Here is a 22103-nt window from a genome sequence, read left to right as displayed (position 1 = left end):
CAGATATTTAAGAATGTTAGCACAGGTCTGTGAATATATTTTGCTTCTAAAAGAAGTTACTATTTATTTCTAATTAGATGGGGAGGAAAGTCTTTGAAGAGGAACCTCTACTTTACTTTTTACACTTACTTTGGTCTTTCCACTCCCAAACCAGTGGAAGAGGCTCAAGTTTTCAGGAAAAGGAAGGGATTCAGTCAAGTAAACAATACTATTTGAAAATTTTAGAAAACCAAAAACACTTTTTTTTTATGGGAAAAGAGAGTTCAAGGAGAAAAAAAAGGAAGGCACTTCAAGTTTTAGGAAAAACAATGACATCTGTAAGATAACATAATAGTTGAAGTAAAAAGCAAACTCAGAACTATGGGAGTAACATCAAAGTAGCTAAGAACTATTTCTGGAGGAGGGAACTGTGGTAGGAAGGTTGAATTTCAGTATTATTCAAATTGATATTATGTTCGCTTTTTATTTTAATAAAAAATAAAAGAATATTTATTTAGAAATAGTTTCAGTTGTGTAAGTATATCAAAACATGAAAACAAAAATTATCTTTATATCTCTCACACATTTATTCGAAGTTTGTCTTACCAGGATCATAATATTTAGCTTGAAGCCTTCTAAAAAATGTCAAGAAGTATGAATTTTAAAAATTTGTCCCTGGTAATACTGCCAGGGTATAGGGATATTAGAAGAAAACTGGATTTCCACTCTGCTTCTGAAAGGCAGTTCTGATTACAAAATTTAGGTGATTATCTGGCCAGGAAACAGGAGCTTTGATCCTCTGGAACTGTACTAAACAACTTAGAGTGAATGAATCAGGCCCCAGGGTGCCAAGAGGAATTCAGTAATTTCTCTGTGATTATTTTCTTTCAGGCCTAATCTCATAAATGTTTTAGTCTCTGTTATCATATTTTTACATGTGTTTGCTTCATAAAAGTGCCTTTATGCTAATAAAAAGGGGTTCTTCTGAGAGGCGGATCATGCAGTGAGCCAAGATCGTGCCACTGCACTCCAGCCTGGGCGACAGAGCAAGACTCCATCTCAAAAAAAAAGGGGTTCTTTTATTCTTCTATTTGAATTGCCTAATAAAGGCAATCAGGGCACCGCATTGCCTAAGGAACTCAGTCATTGACCACACATATATATATGTATATTCTCTCTCTATCATCGATCTATCTATCTATCATCTATCTATCATCTATCTATCTATCTATCTATCTATCTATCTATCTATCTATCTATCTATCTATCTATCTAATCTATCTCTATCATCTATGTATCTATCTATCGTCTATCTTTATTAGTCAGTTCTGATTGCTTCAAAAAATGCCACAGACTGGTAGCTTAGACAACATACAATTATTTTCTACAATTCTAAAGGTTGGGAAGTCCAAGAAAAAGGCAAATTCTGTTTCTTTTGAGGACTCTTTTCCTGGCTTACAGACAGTTACCTTCTTGGTATACCTTCATATGGCAATTACAGAAAGCACTGGTATTTCTTCTTCTCATAAAGGCACAAATCCCATCATGGGGGTTTCATCTTCATGACTTCATCTAAACCTAATCACCTCCCCAAAGCCCCACCTCTTAATACCATCACATTGGGAGTTAGGCTTCAAAATATGAATTTTTGGGGGGACACAAACATTCAGTCCATAAGTCTATCATCTGTCTGTCTGTCTATTATCTATCTATCTATCATCTATCTATCTATCTATCTATCTATCTATCTATCTATCTATCTATCTATCTATCATCTAATCTATCTTCTATCTAATCTATCTTCTATCTTATCTATCTATCTATCTATCTATCTATCTATCTATCTATCTATCAATCATCTAATCTATCTTCTATCTAATCTATCTTCTATCTTATCTATCTATCTATCTATCATCTATCTATCTATCATCTAATCCATCCGTTTATCCATCCCTATGTATAGAATGAATTATAACAAAAGCTTGTAAGTCATTTCTCCATATTATTTCATCCTTTCAAAAATCTTGTGAGATAAACAGGCCATAGTAAAAGTACTGATTTCACCGACACTCTTGAAGTTTGAGTCAACTGTTATTATACAACTAGTAAAAAGTGGAGGAAGGAATTCCACTCATATCTCCTCTGTCCTCCTTTTCTCTATCCCTCCCTCCCACTTGCTGACTCCATTCCAGCCACATTTCCTTACTAACTGCTCCGTGAGGACACCAGGGATCCTTCCTTTGAGCCTTTGCAATGACCACTCCTATTATCTGGAATGGTCTTTACTCACATATCTGGCTCAACTGCTTCTCTCTAGGCTTCGTTTAAATTTACCTTCCCAGTGAGGCTTGTCCACAGTGTAAACTGGAACCCCTGCTTCTCTCTATCTACAATCTCAATCCTCCATGTACTTCTTTATTTTTCATAGCATTTGTTACTGGCTAATTTACCAGATAATTTCCATGTTTGTTGCTTCTTTTCTCCCCTTCAACTAGAATGTAGGGTCCACAAAGTCGGGAATTTTGCCTTTCTGTCCGTGACTAGAGAGAACTGGCCAAGAGATAGGGTCAGCCAAGTTAACAGTCGAGCCAGAGAGGGTACAGCTGATGATATATACAGGTTTCCTCTACCCTCCACAGTGTAGAAGACCACTAAAATACAGTGCGGTTCTGACTGGGCTCATCTGCTCCACACTCACCAATAAACACACACACACACACACACACACACACACACACACACACACACTCTCTCTCTCTCTCTCTCTCTCTCTCTGTGGTTTTGCGCCTCCAGCTTCTGTAGGAAGAGAGCAGGTTAAGTTTAACCTGAGGGAACTGAGCCCGTTCCTCCTGGAACAATGTCAATTTATGAGAACTGTAAGTGGAGGGAGAGTGCTTATTTCTTAAGACCATTAATAGGAGTAAGAAATGAGTTGGTGGCTCCTATGAAGGCCTTGGCAGGTACAAGTGTCACTAGTGGCTGCTTTCCATCACAGGCACAGTTGCTCTGACCAGGACCATCCAAACACAAGTATTTAACTAACAATGCTGGCTCCTTTAGGCTGGGCACGGTGGCTCACACCTGTAATCCTAGCACTCTGGGAGGCCGAGGTGGGTGGATCATCTGAGGTCAGGAGTTTGAGACCAGCCTGGCCAATAAGGTGGAACCCTGTCTCTGCTAAAATTATAAAAAATAGTGGTGGCATGTGCCTGTAGTCCCAGCTACTCAGGAGGCTGAGACAGGAGAATTGCTTGAACCCAGGAGGCGGAGGTTGCAGTGAGCCAAGATTGTGCTACTGCACTCCAGCCTGGGCTAAGGCTCCGTCTCAAAAACAAACAAGCCAAAACAAAAACAATGCTGGTTCCTCTAAAGTCAAAAGGAGCACCTTGGTTGGGCAGGTCCATAGTATTTTTACTGAAAGAGAGACTAGAGGTTTCTCCCTACAAATGTCTGGGGCTATCTCCTATTGTACCACCTGCATTTAGCCAGGTGGGCCTCAGGTGCTTTGTGTGAATGGGGGACCAAAAGTACAACCAGTCACAGTCGTTGTGTTGCTGTCCCTCATTGCATGGTTTGTGCTTTGTCCAGGTGGGCCCCAGGTGCTTTGCTGATACATGGGCACATGAGGGCCTCCTATCAAATGAATGTTGACACTCCTGGAAGAGGTACCATCTGTGTTTTGTCCAGGTGGGCCCTAGGTACTTTGTTGGTAGGTGGATACACTAGGGCCTCTAATTAAAGGTATGTTGGCATTCACTGCAGATGCACCACCTGTGTTTTGTCCAGGTGGGCCCCATGTGTACTGATGGAGAAAGGGAGCACAAGGGCTTCCAACCACAGGGATGTTGTTGTCCCCTCTTGGTGTACAACCTGAGTTCTGGAGAGGTACATGGCAGGTGCTTGGCATGAAGATGAAACTAGAAGCATGACCATACAAAGGGATAATGCTGGTATTTACAACCCCAACTGATGTGGTGTGGTCAGGTGAACCACAGGTGCTCTTATGGAAGTTGGAAAGACACATCTCCTAACATATGTTTCTTGTCCATAGTGGTGGGTGCTTGAAGTGTAGAATTTTCTCTCTGTCCATGTGTGCTGCAGGATGCACTGTTGAAAAGCAGGAACACAAGGGCCTCCAACTATGGATTTGGTGCCATCCCCTCCCATACCACTGCATGAATTCTGGGTAGGTGGGTCTAAACCAGGAATGTAGGTGGCAGTAGAAGTATATCCAAATACAGGAATGTTGCTAGCCCCTTGTGGTGCAGCAGCCATGCTGTGGCCAGTTGGGTCCCAGGCTACCCGACCAAATGGGAAAACAGAAGTGGTGCTGGGTATCCCACTCTGTCCTTGTCCAATGTTGAGTTCTCCTGATGTGGAACTGGGGCCTGGGGCAGACATGCTGAACCCAGTGCTCCCACCATCCATAGGGGTTCCAGGTCCCATAATCACTTGTGGGCCTGGAACAGTATTTCCAATCAGTAAGGTACTGTCTCCAGTGCCAGGCATCCCAGTGGCAATTCTAAATCCAGAAGTCTTTACTGTGCCACTGGGGAAAGCACTTGCATTGTGACCCTCGGCTGGCTCAGCATTAACAGGTGTGCCCAATGCAGAATATGGTGATGTTAACTCCGCAAAACCTGATGGAATTATGCTGCCACTCAGTGGCTGGACTGAAGGAGATGGTAAGCCTATAACTGGTGCTGGGGTTGCTGGATTCCCCAGAATAAAAGAACTGTCAGATTTCTGCTGCCCATCAGTGGCCCCAAGTGTGGAATGAGAGATGGATCCTGTATTTAAAGGATGGCTGGAAGTTGTGGTTGGTCTCCTGTCTGCCTGTGCAGGAAAACTGGTGGAGACTTGGGCTGAGGCAATGCTGTCACTGTGTAGTGTGTTCCCAGAACCAGGAAGCCCCATATAAAATCGGATGTACTCCTTCCTGGAGACAAAGGTAGACTGCAAGATGACAGGTTTGGAAGGAGGGGTGGTATTCATGTCAGTGGTGTCAATGGCAGGCTTGGATAATGATGCTGCAGAGGCACTGCTCACTAAAGTGGAGGTGTCTGGAGGAACCATGACAGGAAGGCTCAGAAAATCATGGGCACTGGGGAGAGAGGTTTTCTGCTGCGGCCCATCAGGGGCCCCAAATTTGGGCTGAGGGGTGACTCCTGGATTTAAACGATGGTTGGAAGTTGTAGTTGGTGCCCTGACTGACTGTGCAGGCAAACTGGTGGAGCCTTGGACTGAGGCAATGTTGCCGCTGGGTCGTGTGTTCCCAGAACCAGGAAGCCCCAGGTAAAATGGGAGGTACTTCTTGGAGACAGAGGCAGACTGCAAGATGACAGCCTTGGAAGGAGGAGTGGTATTCATAGCATTGGTTTCAATGGGAGGTTTGGATGATGATGCTGTAGAGGCTCTGTTCACTAAAGTGGAGGTGTCTGGAGGAGCAATGACGGGAAGGCTCAGGAAAACACAGGCACTGGGGAGAGAAGCTTTCTGCTGCTGCCCATCAGGAGCCTCAAATTTGGGCTGAGGGGTGGCTTCTTTTCCAAAGAGTTGGTTAAAACTTGCGGTGGTATTGTGGAATATAAATGGAAGTGGGGATGTGTAGACTGATGTCTTTCCCGGGTGCCTCTGCTCTGCACTGCAATGTATTTGGGAATTTGGGAGAGAGCTCACCCTGGAGCTTAGGGAAGATGTGAAAATAACAACCTGAGATGGGGCAGTAGTATCCATGTTAACTACTTCAGGATCTACCACAGTCTGTGAGGTTAGGTGGGCAGATGCGTTTGTTGTGATAGTGGAAATGACTGATGTGGAATTCATAGGCTTGCTGGTGATAACTGAGGTCCTGGTGGAAGGGACTGGAAGAAGAGTCAGAAAGGAAAGAGGAGGAGGGGAATCCATAGATATTGGGGACTCCCTTGTGACAGGAGGCTTGAAGAAGGGTGTGGGGCTAGGAGGTGTTGGGGGGTCAGAAGTGAGAGGCGCTGCTCCTACGACTGAATGACAAGAGCCTCCTTTCCCATTCGATTGATCACCCAAAATGGGAACAAGGTCAGCAGGAAGAGCCAGACGAGAGTTAGGGGTTGTGAATGCTATTTTCTCATCCATTTTTGGTGTGGTGGAAAGTGGAGGGACAGGCAGGATGAGGGGTCCAGTAGCCAGGTCAGCCAAGTCAGGGATGGGCAAAGGAGCTTGGACCTGGGAAGTGTAAGTGTAAGTGGTCAGGGGCAGGGAGTCTGTAGTCTCCACAGGTGGGGAGAAAGAAGGGGCAGGCTGGGTGATGCTGCTGTTTGTCATGGTCTCTGTTTTATCCTTCAAGATTCTGCTATTCCTTTTATACTCAGGGCTCTTCTCCAAGGTGTGTAGGTTTCCCTCAACAGACAGGCAGGGGAGCTTAGCAGGTGGGGGAAGCTCACCTCGATCCCACAGCAATGGCAGTGAAGGGGGCAGCGGCAGCAGCAGTGGAATCGACATTTTCCTTTTGCAGGGCCTGTTGCAGGCAGCTCTGGGAGGAGCAGCGCTCGTTGGAGGAATACCGAAAGGCTTCTCATCAGGCATCCTCTTTACGGACATCAGCGGAATCGGCAAGCCTAGAGAGCTGGGTGGTGGCTCTTCATTCAGCACGTCCGCAGCCAACTTCTGCGGCAGCAGGGAGCAGCCAACGGCTGGCTCAGGGGGCGCTGTTGCATCCGGATCAGGCTTTCCAAGATGTCGGGCACATCCGGCCTGGCTGTGTGTGCTGGGCATGGCAGGGCCTTCCAAGCAGGAGCTCGCTGGAGACGCCTGGGCCTTCTCACTCGTGCTGTTTTCTGAGAACTTGTGGTGGACATTTCCCTCCAGAGGCCCAGGGCTGCATCTGAAGGAGGCCACGTCTCCCTGGGTGCCCTGGGACCTGGATGTGGACGATGCTTCTCCGCTGCTAAGGGGCGTCCTTTTCTCGTCATCCTCCCCTTCGATCGGCACTGAATCCTCAACCTTCTTCACTCTTCCGGGCCCTTCTTGGGCCTGCACCTCGGTCTCCTCCGGGAGAGTGGCTGGGATGGGCTTCCTGGCCTTGACCGCTGGCTCACGTGGTGAAGGCAGCAGGAGGGTGAACGCGCGGCTGGGAGGAGGGATCCTTACGGAACTGGGGTGTCCAAACCTCGGGGGGTTCCGAGCAGGCAGCATGGGTGTTTTCCTCGTGGCCAGCCCCCAGCCCACAGCCGGCAGGACCCCCAGAGGGGCGGCCGCAGCCTGAGGGAGAGGACACGGCCTCTTAGGGGCGACGAAGATGCCGGCTGGTGAAGGCCTGCGACGGGCGTTCCGGCGGAACAGGCCGCGGAAAGGGCGCGGGGTGGGTGCGGAGTGAGCCCGGCCGGGCGGGGAGGCGTCCCGGGCCAGGGGAGTGGGGGCGCCACGCCCTGGTCCTGGCCGGGGCCGGCGGCGGCACCCGAGTCTAAATTTACTAAGTAAATTGCCCATTTAGAGCTAGCCGTGCCTCCTACCGTAAAACAGGGTCAGCAGTGGACTCAACTCTCCTCATCCACCGCCTCCTCTGGCAACCAAGCACAAACTGACTGGCTGGACGCCTGCGACGCCTCTGCGAGGTTCCTCACAGAACCAGGGCGCGCCAGAGGGGGCGCAAAAGGCAGGGGTCAGAGGGCAAAGGGCGACACCCTGTCGGCCCCAGCTGCCCCAGGACCCCCGGAAGCCCTGCTGCTGGTGGCAGGTGTTGCACCGCGTGGCCTTTATGAGGGAACTGCTGGGGCCTGCGGGCCCATCGCCAGAGCTCTTGTCACCTGGGCGCTGGCTCTGCCTGTTCCTCAGCCCCGGCCCGGCGCTGTCGCGCGCAGCAGTGGCCCTGTGTCGGCTGCTCCCATTCCCCGGTTCACAGAGGGCACATCTGCTTCAAGTTAAGCACAGGACAACCTATATCCTGCCAGCCTCCTCCAGGACCTTGGCAGTGCCTCTGTGCTGCCTGGAGCCAGGCGTGCCTTCTCCGTGGCGCCAGGGTCACCAGCAGGCCGTGAGGGTTTCCGAGGAGGGGACGTGGTACCTTGTCCTGACTAGATGCTACGTCCTACCACATCTCTTCCTGGCAGGCAGGGCCTCTTCCCTTCTTTTCTTTTCACAAATTTGTTTTAAACAACATTTAAGGCTGGGCGTGGTGGCTCATGCCTTTAATCCCAGCACTTTGGGAGGCCAAGGCAGGTGGATCACCTGAAGTCAGGAGTTCGAGACCAGCCTGACCAACATGGTGAAATCCCATCTCTACTAAAAATACAAAAATTAACTGAGCGTGGTGGCACGCACTTGTAATCCCAGCTACTAGGGAGGCTGAGGCAGGAGAATCTCTTGAAAGCGGGAGGCGGAGGTTGCAGTGAGCTGAGATCACCTCACTGCACTCCCGCCTGGGGGACAGAACAAAACTCTTGTCTCAAAACAAAACAAAACAAAAACACAACAAACAACAGCAGCAACATTTAAGCCTTAGGCTGCTTGCTCCTCGGGTCACTGATATGACAGTGGCCTAGCCAGGCTTCACACCTGGGCTGTGTGATTCCAGAGCTCGTGCTCTGGCCTGTGTGCCTCCTTGTTATTGACACATCATGTATTCTCATTATTTCCTATAGTCCTTAGGGTACCTAGCATACAGCACATCTGTATTAAGCACATGCATTCCTAGGGGGAAGCCCTTACTTCACCTCATAAGTTGGTCATGGCAGGCACTGGGCTCCAGTCTCCTCTGAAGACATGGGGCAGCGACCCCCAATAGTCAGCAAAGCAGCATCCCACACTGTTCTTCTAATTGAGCCTTGCAGCCCAGATTTCCTTTTTGGTCTAAACAATCTAAATATGTAAAGATTATAGTCCAGATCCATTTTGGCCTATGCTGAAAGAAATTCACCAGTGGATTAATCCAAATGGATAAGCCAGTTCTCTGGCCTTCTTGGAATATGTTAGAAAGCAAATTCATCATGTATTTGCAAGTTAGTAGTGGAGCAATGTATTCGATTAAAATATGATCAATACAATTTGGTCATTGTCAGCATGCCAGCAAGGCCCACTCTTTACTATACATTACTGTCACCTAAGTATAACTATCCATATTCTTATGCCCAAGGAAGGAGACTTAATATTAGTTGTTAGGACAAAGGAAATATGTGTTACTGTCTTAAGAGCTGGAAGTTTTAGCATGATAAGAAAGATTTGGAAAATCCTACACATGACCTTATCTAGTTTTAATCTTGTTTCTTTGGTTTATTTAACTGGACTGCTTTGCTCTCTTTGGGCTAATGTTGTGTGCCAGACATAGGACATGTGGAAGGTTCAGAACCAAGAATCAGAGATCAATAAAAATTTAATGTATTTTTTAGTTTAAAAATCGATTTAAAACATCAAACCTAGTTAACATACTACAAAATACATTTTATCCCTCTGCTCATATATTTTATAGTATGTCAGAGTAAATGTGGGCTTCGATACCCAACAAAGCTTATGTTTCTAGGACACAGAGTTTTGCTCAGACCCAAATTCTGTTTAAAAAGAGGAGACATATTATAAGTTCTTCCTAACCTCTCAGGGAATAGACAAATTGTTTAAAATTATGACATTTAACTGTAATCTCTTGATATCATTTGAGGAGAGTTCAATACAAAATAATCTCTTGATTTTATTTGTTTGAACAAAAAGAACAATCTGGTACAAATTTTGGACAAAGATTTCCTACAAGAACTCTGAAACAAGATCAAATGTCAGGCTTATTTGAAAACAATAAATTACAGCCATTTTCCCCCAAAAACGAAAAATACATTAAACAAATAATGAATATTGGGGCTTCAGGACAATAAAAGGAAATTTGGACAAGGGTATTCCAGAAAAATCCACCTCTTTATTTTTCTTGTCAAATGGGAATAGATGCTTTTTTTGAATATAAAATCTTCCTTGTGTTTGTGAGGCAAAATAACATTAGATGGCAAATGATTATTCTGAGATCATTTGACTTGGCAGAAGCAAACATGTTCAGATGAAATTTGTCAAGGCAAAATATTTTTCAAAAATTTAATTTAATAATTATATAAATATTGTGATAGTAGCAACAATTTATAATTGCCAGGTGAGATTACTTGTAATTTAATAATTTTTAAAAGCACCAATCTCCAGTCATATCAAATGAATCTCTGGGTGGCCAGCTTTGTATAGAATTGTGGTACTGACAGTAAACCATACCTAGCACCCTGTGGTTGAACACTCTCACCAACAATCCACTGTAAGTCATACAGAGTTAATGTGAGGACACACTGAATCCTTTGGGCTTTAATGACTCATGAACCTCATTAAATGAACTTTTTTCCCTAAAATAATTTTGGTCTCCTCTCTCGTGAAGAAAAGTTATCTGAAAAAAGAATGTGGAGGAAAGAGACTTTATTCCAGTGAACTGTTTGCAAACTGCATCCTCTGGTGCAAAACAAAAGTGCATTCCAGAAAACAAAGGGAAGACGGGTTTTATAGCAAAAGTTCGCTGTCCAGGTTCCCACATAAGTTTCTTTAGGCAAACGAAGGTTTGAAACTGGCTTAGTTCTGGCCCAGTGCGGTGGCTCACATCTGTAATCTCAGCAGTTTGGGAAGCCCAGGCGAATGGATCACTTGAGATCAGGAGTTTGAGACCAGCCGGGGCAACACGGTGAAACCCTGTCTCTACTAATTACTGGATATGGTGGACACACCTGTAACCACTATTCGGTGAGGCGGAGGTTGCTGACCAGGATCATCCACTGCACTCACCGAAACAGAGAGAAAGAAAGACGTTGGCTTAGTTCCAATTGGCCAGTGCAGGTATAAACTCTAGTCAGCAAATGGCTGCTTGGCTCTATTTTAAATGTAGGCCCAGTTAGCCACGCAGGATTCATTTAGAAGAATTGGCTCTTTCAGATTCACATTTGTCCACACTCTTCTGCTCTTTACTGTAACCAGGGCTCAGCAAGGACAGTCTGACTTTGTGCTGCTCCTTCTTAGAGTAGCCTTTCCTTGGTTGTTTCATCTATTTCCCCTCCAGTTAACTTTTCGCTTTTCAGAAATGTATCAACACCTTTCTGTGGTTGATGACTTCCACAATCTCTTGGCTTTCATTGGTCTACTACATTTTGGTATTTGTATACTTTTATTTAAGTACAATTTCAGGAGGAACACAAAGTAAATATGTGTTCCTGGTCTGTCACCTTGAACTGAAAGTTCCTGTTCATTCTAGAAGCCAACCTTCCCATAGGAGAAAACTACCCTTAGTATTAACAGATGTAACATTCAAAACTTTAACTTTTCTTGAGGAATCAATCACTAAGGATTTAGGATATGGTAATTTCTGTATGGGGAAATAGTACCTATCCCATGGAGTTGATTGGAAGATTAACTTACATAATATAGAAATGCTTTGTAAAATTTTAATTTCTGTGAAAATGCTTTTTTTGTTGCTATATAAATTTTATTTATGATTTTTTTATGTAAGACAGTGTTTTTTGGTTAACTGTTTTGAAAACCAAACTGCATTTTTCATTAGCTCAATGGAAATGAACGGCATTGTTTTTGAGGGTGGGGATGAAGCCATAGATGTTTCTCGATATCTATTACTTCACAATATTTTCAGCAACTAATTTACTCATGTATTCCTCTTTCCAATTTTATTGAGGACCTACTTCCTCAAGAAAAGTCAGATGCTTTATTTCAGGTTTTGGCAAACATTTTCTAGGTTTTAAATATTTAAGGCTTTGTGGGCCAAATGCAGTTTCTGTAGCTCCTCTTCCTCCTCCTGTTTTACCTCCTCCCTTTTATTCTTCAGGAACCCTTTTAAAATGTAATCATCATTATTTGCTCACAGGACATACAAAATGATCTGTGGGTCATTTTTTGCTAACCCCTGATCTATGTCTTTACTGAGTAGAAGGCACATCTTTGAGTAAATCACTTGTTTGAATCAACCAATCTTTTTTTTTTTTTTTTGAGATGGAGTCCTGCTCTGTCGTCCAGGCTAGAGTGCAGTGGCGCGATCTCGGCTTACTACAACCTTTGCCTCCTGGGTTCAAGTGATTCTTCTGCCTCTGCCTCCCGAGTAGCTGGGATTACAGGCACCCGCCACCATGCCTGGCTAATTTTTGTATTTTTAGTAGAGACGGGGTTTCACCATCTTGGCCAGGCTGGTTCCAACTCCTGACCTCATGATCCACCCACCTTGGCCTCCCAAAGTGCTGGGATTACAGGTGTGAGCCAACACGCCCAGCCTGGTCTCCCCAATCTTGTCCTTAATTTCCTACAGTCTCTAATCAAAATGATATCCAAGAGAGATCCTGTTGAAACATAAGTCAGATAATATCACCCAAGCCTCTTCAATGACTTACTCAAAGCAAAAGCCAAAGTCCTCAAAATGCCTCCAAAACCCTAGCAATCTGAGCTCTCCATTTCCTTTCTGACTTCATTTCCTTCTCTCCACTCTGATCCCTCTCTCCCCTATACAGTGACATCATCCTTTCTGTTATCTGAATACTCTATGAACACTTGTGCCCATGGCTGTCCCATCTGACTGTTTTCTTTACCATTTCTTTTCTAACACTCATTTTCCAGACATACACATTGTTGTTTCCTAGGATCCCATTATGTTTCTTCTTAAATTTCACCTTCCACATAATTTCACATTGCAACCCCCTCACCAACTGACACTCTTCATCTCCTTTCCCTGCATTATATTTCTTTCTAGGACATACCTGATATACTATTTATTTAAATTTAATTTACATGTGTATACTTATGTTTATGTATTTGCTTATTCATTTGCTTATTCCCCCCCCCCACCAAAATAGAAGGTAGGAATATTTACCTTTTCTTTTGCTGCTAATATTCCTTGAATATACCTGTAAACCAGGACTTGACATTTGGTAGGGTATCAGTAATTTTCTTGAATGAATAAAGGTGTGGGTGGATTAGTGAATTAATCCTCAGGGTTTCTGAATTGAAGATTTGTGTGAAGAGGAAGGCAGCATGGTTGGGACAGGGTACTGTGAGAAGCAGTATTTGGAGTTCTCTGATGTGCATCTTAATATATAGATTTTTGTTCATTTAAATAATTTTAACAGAGCAGTTGTGAGTTAGTTTAGGGAGACACATCACAAAATTTTTGTAGTGGATTCTGTAGGGTTCTTTTAAAATATGTATAAGTATTAAAATATATGCATGTGTATACACCTCTATTAATTTCTTGAATGCTTTACAAAAGCCCTTTGAAGTAGCAGGTATCAGTATTCTTCATTTACAGATGAGCTTAACTTGCTCAAGGTTGTATCATAATTTAGTTATAAATGTAAAACTAAACTGTGAGTTTTTGAGCAGATCCTCCCTGGAAAGCTGTGACTTATTAATAAGATCCTGGTAACCCACAGAGATTTATTCAGCTTCCAATAATGTGCAAACTACAGACTGCGTTATGGGTCATTCATTTTAATAAAGGGAAAAAGATTTATCCAGTACAAAACATAGGGAATATTAAATGTTATTCTCTATTAAGATAAGTAATGGGAATAGTAGGCTCCAGTCTTTCTAAAATAGCTTGAGACCATCATATCTGCATTATGGCCATGGGGATGTTCAGCCAGGCTGCCCTTCTCTGTCACTCAGAAGAATTCCCATATTATATAATTATACTTATTGAAACAGATAAGGGACATTGGGCAATTAAGAATTCTTCAGCTTGATTTTTCCAGAAGGCTTGCCTGTAAAATGAAGATAGTTGGTCTGAACACATTCAGGTATGTAGAGGTTGTTAGGATCTTAATTTTGGCAGTGAATAAAGTGAGCTTATTTATCTCTGCAGCTTCCCATATACCTATGTCCAGCCTCTGTTTTGTGTTTGGAAATAACCAAATATAAATTAAAAATCAAGGTAACTAAAACAAATTATTTATTGATGTATATAAGCATGCAGAACTAAATGTGATCTAGTTCAAATATTTATTTAGTGTTGTATGTTTGGGAGGAGCCTTCAAGGTATCAGAAAATGAAATTTAACTCTCCTGTTGTAAACTACAGTACACACACACATTGAATTACCAGTTCTGCTCACCTATAGAATCATCTTCAGGTACTACACATTCCTATGTACCTGGTATGTATCATTTAGCTTTCACAATTTTTCAGATACTTCTTAATACTCAGTATTCCAATTTCAATCTTGCCAGGACCTGCACCAGTTATGTAGAAGATAAGAATTTTATTTTCTGTTTATTTATCTGTGTTCAGAACCCAATGAAAGAACAATAAAGTGGGATTGAGGATATCTAGGTTCTTGTTCCAGATCTATCAAAAAATAATTGTGTCCCCTTGAGAAAGTCATAGTCATTTTGGGGTTCCTTTACTTCTCTTTGTTTTGACAGAGTCCTACTTGACTCAAAAAATACTTGATTCTTCGTAGTAGTTGTTTATATGTCATTGGTATTGTAGTAGATGTTTATATGTCATTGGTATTCTAAAACAAATAAAGACAATTACATATGAAGCTGTGCAGCATCTCTTTAACTATGTCTTTAGAGCTTCCTCTATTTTATAGAAGATAAAATGACAGAGATAGATCAGAAGTGGATGGTTTGACTGGGGGTCCAAAATAGATGGAACTAAAACATATTTCCTTCATTTCTTGAGCTCACTTAGCTAACACATAGCCTGTTGTATATTAAATTGCATTTTAAAGGTGGGCTATTCTTATAGGTCTTCCAACAAATAGCAGAACATATTGAAATTCTTAAAAGATCACCTAACCTGGTGAGATTTACAGTTGCATTTTCACGTAAAGCAAGTTGTATAAATGCCAAGTAATCACCTGAACTTCTGGATACTTCTCAGAACTGAAGTTCTGAACCTCTTGAGATTTGCTTCTTGCTATCTGAAGTTTATACCAGATAGCAAGGAGCAAACCAAGGAGGAAATAGAAAAGTGGTTAACTGGATTTTAATGCCAAATAATCATTTATATATTTACCTATGATACATGAATTTATTGTACCTATTAATCACATTATCTGTGGGAAATGCAAAACTATTTGATATATAGGCTGCTTGATTTATCTATTTTCCCAAAAAGACTGTGACTTTCTGAGGAGGAATTATATTTCACTATCATCTATAACCAGAACCTAACACAATGTCTAGCAAACAGTCAGTAAATATACAATAGATTCATTAGCAGATAGACATGACTTTTCTTTCAGAGACTTTTCATTCTTAAGGAAGTGCCAAGACATGAACAAATAGAAAAAAATTATTTCTAGTTACAAAGTGGCAACTGACACATAAATGATACAAACAAGAAATACTATACTAATTCAAAGGAGGCATAAAAGCTCTTATGGGATTTTCATAAGCCATTTGAATAAGGGAGAGATGGCTTGTGAGTTAATCAGGGGAGAAGTCACAGAAAACATAGCTTTTGGCCTAAGCTTGAGTTTAAATCAAAATTGTAATGTGATTATATTACAGGTGAAGGTAATGGGACAAACTCACAACACTAAGACTTGCAGAGCTTAAGATGGTTGTCCAAGATCCAAAAATGAATACATTGTGGACCGGAATTCCAATCAAGTCCTAATGAACTCTAAACTCCAAGATTTTTCTGTGTTATTATGTTGCCTTTAACAATAATTTTTTGGTGGTATGGTAGAAATTGGCTTTAGAATGTGGGTGAAAAATAATGGCATTGAAGAATGAATGGTCTTTGTCCTATTATCAATGAATGTGAATAATACATTAAAAGTGTCAATGAAAAGGCTAATCAACAAGAGTGACATTAACAAAATGTCAGACTAGGAAGCTCCAAGCTCTGGAAACACCAAAAACACCAAAGAAAGAAAGAGAAACTGGCTCTACTAACCTTATAGAAACTCTGGAAAATAGTCAGAGTTTTTAGCAAACAAACACATTCTGAATCAGGAAAAAGCCACCTTCAAATGGTAAGAAATGTTGTGTTACTTTCACCTGGCTTTCCCAAATTCCCATCTCCCTTCTCGTCTGTCATGGTCTTGGCCTGGGAGAGATGACAGCCCAGTTACCAGTCCCCTCACCCCAACCTGCAGAAGAGAATATTTTATTTGCAATGTTCTAACCTCTCTGGGTGCTGCTTGAAGGACTGATTTCTATTTCTCCTAACTCAGATTTCAGGTGGAAAAAATGTCAGCTTTCTGCTTGTCAAAGCTCCAGGGAGACTACAGACCTAATGCTTGGGATAAAGATTACAGGTGGAAATATACAATAGACCATCTAAGACCCAGAGGGAAATCAAGGGTGAGACTTTTTGGAAAATTAAGACATTCAATGGAAGCCATGTATATGGGAGAGTTGAGAAGGCCACTTTCAGGCCCAGGAAAGATGCATACTCAGAAAAGACCTAAGAAGACCTTAAATTTTCACGTGTGGATGTCCCTAGGCTCAGAGAAAGTCCAGCTAATGGGTGAAGGGCTGCCCTGCACAGAGCCAGTCTACAAAAATAGGAGATGTGGCTATTTTTCAAATGTCCAGTTTTCTTTTTCTTCTTCTTTTATTTATTTATTTTTTTTTTTGAGATAGACTCTCAGTCTGTCTCCCAGGCTGGAGTGCAGTGGTACGATCTTGGCTCACTGCAACCTCTGCCTCCTGGGTTTAAGCAATTCTCCAACTCAGCCTCCAAGTAGCTGGGACTGCAGGCACCCGCCACCAAGCCCGACTAATTCTTTTTGTATTTTTTAGTAGAGACAGAGTTTCACCATGTTGGCCAGGCTGGTCTTGAACTCCTGACCTCAGGTGATCCGCCCACCTCAGCCTACCAAAGTGCTGAGATTATAGGCATGAGCCACCATGCCCAGCCAAATGTCCAATTTTCAACTACGACATATCACAAGGCACATAAAGAAACAGAAAAACATGACCTAATTAAAGGAACAAAACTAACTGACTGAAACCATTCCTGAGGAGTCCAGAAAAAAAAGGATGAAGAAAGTGAACAGAGCTTAAGGTAAATGTGGGACACCATCACAGGGACCTATATGCATTATGAGAGTTCAGAAAGGCAAAGAAAGAGAACAAAGGCCAAAAGGAATATTTAAAGAAATAATGCCTAAAAACATCCAAATTTGATGAAAGATGTGAATCTATAAATCCAGTAAGCTCAATGAACTCCAAGACACATCCAATGACACTTACACACAAACACATGATTACCAAACTGTTGAAAGACGAAAAACAAAGAGAGACTCTTGAAAGCAGCAACAAAGAAGCAACTCCTCATACATAGGTCATTGTCAGTAAGATTATCAACCAGCTTATCAGACAGCAACTTTGGAATCCAGAGTTGGTAGGATGATATATTTAAAGTGTTAAAAGGAAAAAAAAACTGTGAACTGAGAATTCTATACCTACCACAAATGTCCACCATGATGAGGAGAAAACTAAGACATTTTCAGACAAGAAAAAGCTAAAGGATTCATTATCACTAGATCTTCTTTAGAAGAAATGGTAAAGGCAGTCTTTCAGATTGAAATGGAAGTATGCTATATAGTAACTCAAAGCCAGCCTTTCTCAGACTCTTCTAAAAAGTTGAAGAGGGAGGAAATAACTTTCTAGCTTATCCTGTGAGGCCAGCATTACCCTGATGCGGAAGCCAGACAAATATAATATGGGAAAAAGAAAAATACAGATCAATATCTCTTATGAAGATTGATGTACAAATAAAAAAACTTCAACAAAATATGAACAAAGTGAATTCAGCCACATATTAGAAGGAATGTGCACTATGACCAAGTGTCATATTTCTGTGGCTGGCTGCATTTTAGGATGGCAAATAGAATAGAAGGGTGATTTTCATCATTGGATTTGATCGAATTAATGCATTTTCTCATCCATTTCAGAGAGTTCAGGGACTTAAATCTAGGTTGCTCACCAGCAGTCCAAGGAGGCTACCCAAATGAGTAGCCACATGAAATGAGAGCAGTGATATCCTGGTAAACTTCTGATCCTTTTTTTCTGAAGGAGATAGTGTATTTCATTGGCTACAGGCTTAAAGGCATAGTTCAATTAATTAAAAGAGTCAAAAGCAGGGGATTGTTAGTTTTTTAAAAAAGTTTTATTTTCATTTTTAATGTTGCTTCCATGTAAAGGGAATTTGACTAGTATACTTTTTGACCTCTAATCCTGGGTAGATGAAATGGCCTGACTAGAAAGTTGGAATGAACAATTGGCCATGCTTTGTTCTGCTCTTATTTTCTTCATCTTGGGAGTAAGCCTTCCTATAGAGACAAAAGTCTCTGCTCCTCCATGCTACATAGGCATGTGTCTTTTATGGGCATGCCTCTCTCCCATGGGCCTGTCTAGAAGCAACTGGCTACAACAGAGTGGGCAAGTCTGTATAATTCTGGAGTTCGGCTAGCAGACTCATTTGTCTGTCTCATTAAACCATATTTTCCAATATGGGCTCTATCAATGACAAGGTGACAATCAGGGCTGGCTAGAATGGGTAAAGCCTAGGGAAAATGAAAATTCAGGGTGACTTGTTCAAAATATAAGGAAAAAATGCTGTTAAAGGCATTTTCACTGAGTTGAATAGCATTTCTGCAAATTAATGTTCACCTGGAATGTGTGAATGTAACCTTATCTGGAAATAGAGTATTTTTTTCAGATACAATCAAGTTAAGATGAAGTTGTACTGCGTTAGGGTGCAAGAACTAATGACTTCTATTCTTAAAAGGAGAAAGAGATTTGGAAACACACATACAAAGAGAGGGAAGATAGCCATGTGATGATGGAGGCAGAGATTGAAGTGATGCAGATGTGCTGTCAAAGAATGCCAAGGGTTGTTGACAACCATCAGAAACCAAAAGAAGCAAGGAATGATGCTTCCTCAGAGCTTTTGGAGAGAACAAGACCCTGCCAACATATTGATTTTCAGACTTTTATCCTCCAGAATCGTAAAAGAATAAATTTATGTTGGTTATGGCATACAGTTTGTGATACAGTTGGTCCTTCATATCTACAGGTTCCACATCCATGCATTCAACCAACTGGAAGTCTAAAATAACAATACAACGAAAAATAATACAAATGAAAAAATACAGTGTAACTTCTATTTACAATGCATTTGTATTGTATTTGGTATTACAAGTAATCTAAAGTTGATTTTAAGTATACAGGAGAACGTATGTGGGTTATATGTAAATACTAAGCCATTTTATATAAAGGACTTCAGCATTTGTGGACTTTGGTATTCACAGGGGTTCTGGAACCAATTCCCATCAGATACCAAGGCACTGCTATATTTTATTACGGAAGCCCTAAGAAAGTAGTACGGTACTAACAAATGAAGAGCCAGATGTGGTGGCATACACCTGGAGTCCCAGCTACTTGGGAGGCTGAGGTGGGAGGACTGCCTGAACCTAGGAGCTTGAGGCTGCACTAAGCCATGATTGTGCCACTGCACTCCAACCTGACAACAGAGAGAGACTCTGTCTCTAAAAAATAAGTAACTAAGTAAATAAATAAATAAAACATGAAGCTTTTTCTTTTGTTCTGTAGTCTCTCTACTTTCATAGTTTTTAAAAAATTTGCTATTTAATATTTTTAAGTAAATAAAAATTATAATGTAAAGTTATTAGCATTAATTTTAACATTCCTTTTTATATCAAGAGTGCTAGTTTTACATGTAAATATAAGAGCATTTATCTGATATGCAAAATTTCCAAAAAGTCACAATTTCTGTTTTGTAGCTTGTATATGCGCGTGTTTTTTTCATTTGTTTAAACATCACAGTAGAAATGCTGTACAAAAATAATTCAACTGTTTTTATGTCACTTCTTAATATGCACACATTCTACCCAAACTCTCTATCTTCAGCTGACTGATGAGTAGGAAAGGACTAAAAGGAAGTGGGTTTCTCACTTTTTCCCTTTTTTATGTCATCAATTTCACGTAAGTGGTGGCTAATACTGGAAAATAACACAAATAAGAAAGAATGTAACGGAGAGTGGCCTCTTGGAGCTGTCAACACCTTCACTTACTCACTCATAGATGACTAGTTGACGATTAGCACCCCTGAGAATTTCTTTTTTTAATTTTTTTTATTATTGTACTTTAAGTTTTAGGGTACATGTGCACAATGTGCAGGTTTGTTACATATGTATCCATGTGCCATGTTGGTGTGCTGAAAATTTCTTATCGTTAACTTTAAGTCTTATATTCATTGCAGTTAAGGATTTTAGGCACTGCAATTAAGGATTCTAATAGAAGAAAAGTAGACTCATCTGTTTTGGAAACAAAGTTTATCAGTTTGACCTTTGGACCACCTGCATCAGTCTTATTTTCTTTAGACATTGAATGCCCTTTCCCCAACTAAGTTGTACACTTCTTAAAGTCAGGACTAAGTTTTATAGCTCTTGTTTTCCCCTCAATATCTAACTAGAAGATGCCTTCTATCAACATGTGTAGACTTATTTTAAGTAACCTAAGTACATGTATGTTCCCATTTCTCTCTGGGAAATGAGGCTAAATTCCACAACATTCAAATATCAAGCCCTTAAATTTCTTTGAACCTAATGATTTACAAATGGGTAGCATATCTTCCCTCCTGCTTCACCACACTTTAAGATGGTTCTTTCTAAATATGGTCATTAATTATTAAGTGCAAAGAAATCATGAGCAAAAAAAGAGAAAGAAATTGCTTACCAAAAGAACTTTCGTATCTTTCACTTTCACTTTATTACATACCATATTTAAAAAGCCCACTCAAAATGGATAAAAACTTAAACAAAATACATGGAACTGTAAAGCTAATAGAATAAAACATAGGGGAAAATCTTCATCACATTGGTTTTGGCGATTAGTTTCTGCATATAAGCTCAATAACATGGGTAATAATAGCAAAAATAGACAAATGGAACTGCATCAAACTAAAGACTCTGCACAGCACAGGAAAAAATTAACAGTGAAGAGACAATGTACAGACTGAGACAAAAACAACTCAGTAACAAAGAAGACAAACCAACAAAAAAATATTCCAACGATCTGAAAAGACATTTCTCAAAAGAAAACATACAAATGGTGAAAATGAATATTAAAAATTCTCAACAACTCTGATCATCAGGAAAATGCAAATTAAAACCACAATGAGATATCACTTCACACCAGTTATAATGGCTATTTTCAAAAAGACAAATGCTAACCAGTGTTGGCAAGGATGTGGAGAAAAGGGAACACTTGTACACTGTTGCTGGGGAAGTAAATGGTATTTGGAAAAATGGTATAGGAGTTCCTCAAAAACTAAATAGTAAAACTACCATATGATCCAACAATCTTACTTCTGGGTATATATCCAAAAGATTTGAAATTGGTATGTGGGAGAGATATCTGCATTCCCATGTTCATTTCGGCATTATTCTTAACAGTGAAGACATGGGAGCACCTAAATGTCCATCAATTGAATAAAGAAAATAAAAACTAAATAAAATTTAATAAAGAAATACTATTTTGCCTCTTAAATGAAGGAAATTTAGTCATTCATGTCAAGGATGGAATTGAAGGATGTTATACTAAGCGAAATATGTAAGGTCCAGGAAAACAAATAATGTGTGATGTCATTTATTTGTAGAATCCAATAAAAGCTAATCTCATAGGAACAGAGAGTATAAATAAAGGTGATTACCAGAGGCTGGGGAGTCTGGCAAGGGACAAAAAATGGGGAGATGTTGATCAGAGTGGAATGTTTCAGTTAGACTGGAGAAATAAGTTTTGATGATCTATTGCGCTACATGGTAACCACTATTGATGAAAGCGTATTGTATATTCCAAAACTGCTAAAAGCATAGGTTTTTTAATGTTCTCATTGTACTAAAAAATCAGTTGGTGAGGTGATTGAAATGTTATTTAGCTTGTTAAATCTTTCTGCAGTTGTGCATAGATCAGAGCATCACACTGCACTTTATAAATATACACAATTATTTGTCAGTAGAAAAAAAGAAAATGGTGCATACTAGGCATGGGAAGGAAATCTACACAGTTAGCCAGGAGCATCACGTAGTGCCAGAAAGTAAGAAAATGCTAATCAACAACACAACCAACCAAACAAAAAAAATCTAATTGCAATGGTGT

At 41.0% G+C, this 22103-nt stretch overlaps 1 protein-coding gene and 1 long non-coding RNA gene across 4 annotated transcripts in view; both read right to left on the bottom strand.

The window, feature by feature from the left end:
* Positions 1–22103, bottom strand: part of LOC131381254 (uncharacterized) — a 170380-nt gene that overhangs the window by 73230 nt on the left and 75047 nt on the right. The window lies entirely within an intron of this gene.
* NPAP1 (nuclear pore associated protein 1) lies at positions 3342–7475 on the bottom strand. Its single transcript, XM_032174297.2, has one exon. It carries the CDS (start codon positions 7444–7446, stop codon positions 3934–3936), a length of 3513 nt encoding a protein of 1170 aa, XP_032030188.1. The 5' UTR covers positions 7447–7475; the 3' UTR covers positions 3342–3933.

The sequence above is a fragment of the Hylobates moloch genome, unplaced genomic scaffold, assembly GCF_009828535.3.
Source record: "Hylobates moloch isolate HMO894 unplaced genomic scaffold, HMol_V3 SCAFFOLD_14, whole genome shotgun sequence".
Taxonomy (NCBI): domain Eukaryota; kingdom Metazoa; phylum Chordata; class Mammalia; order Primates; family Hylobatidae; genus Hylobates; species Hylobates moloch.
The sequence above is the reverse complement of the archived record's forward strand: the minus strand, read 5'-3'. Positions and strand labels throughout refer to the sequence as shown.

Coding starts and splice junctions, on each gene's coding strand:
- NPAP1 (XM_032174297.2), bottom strand. CDS start 7,446: ATGGGCAATTTACTTAGTAAATTTAGACTCGGGTGCCGCCGCCGGCCC.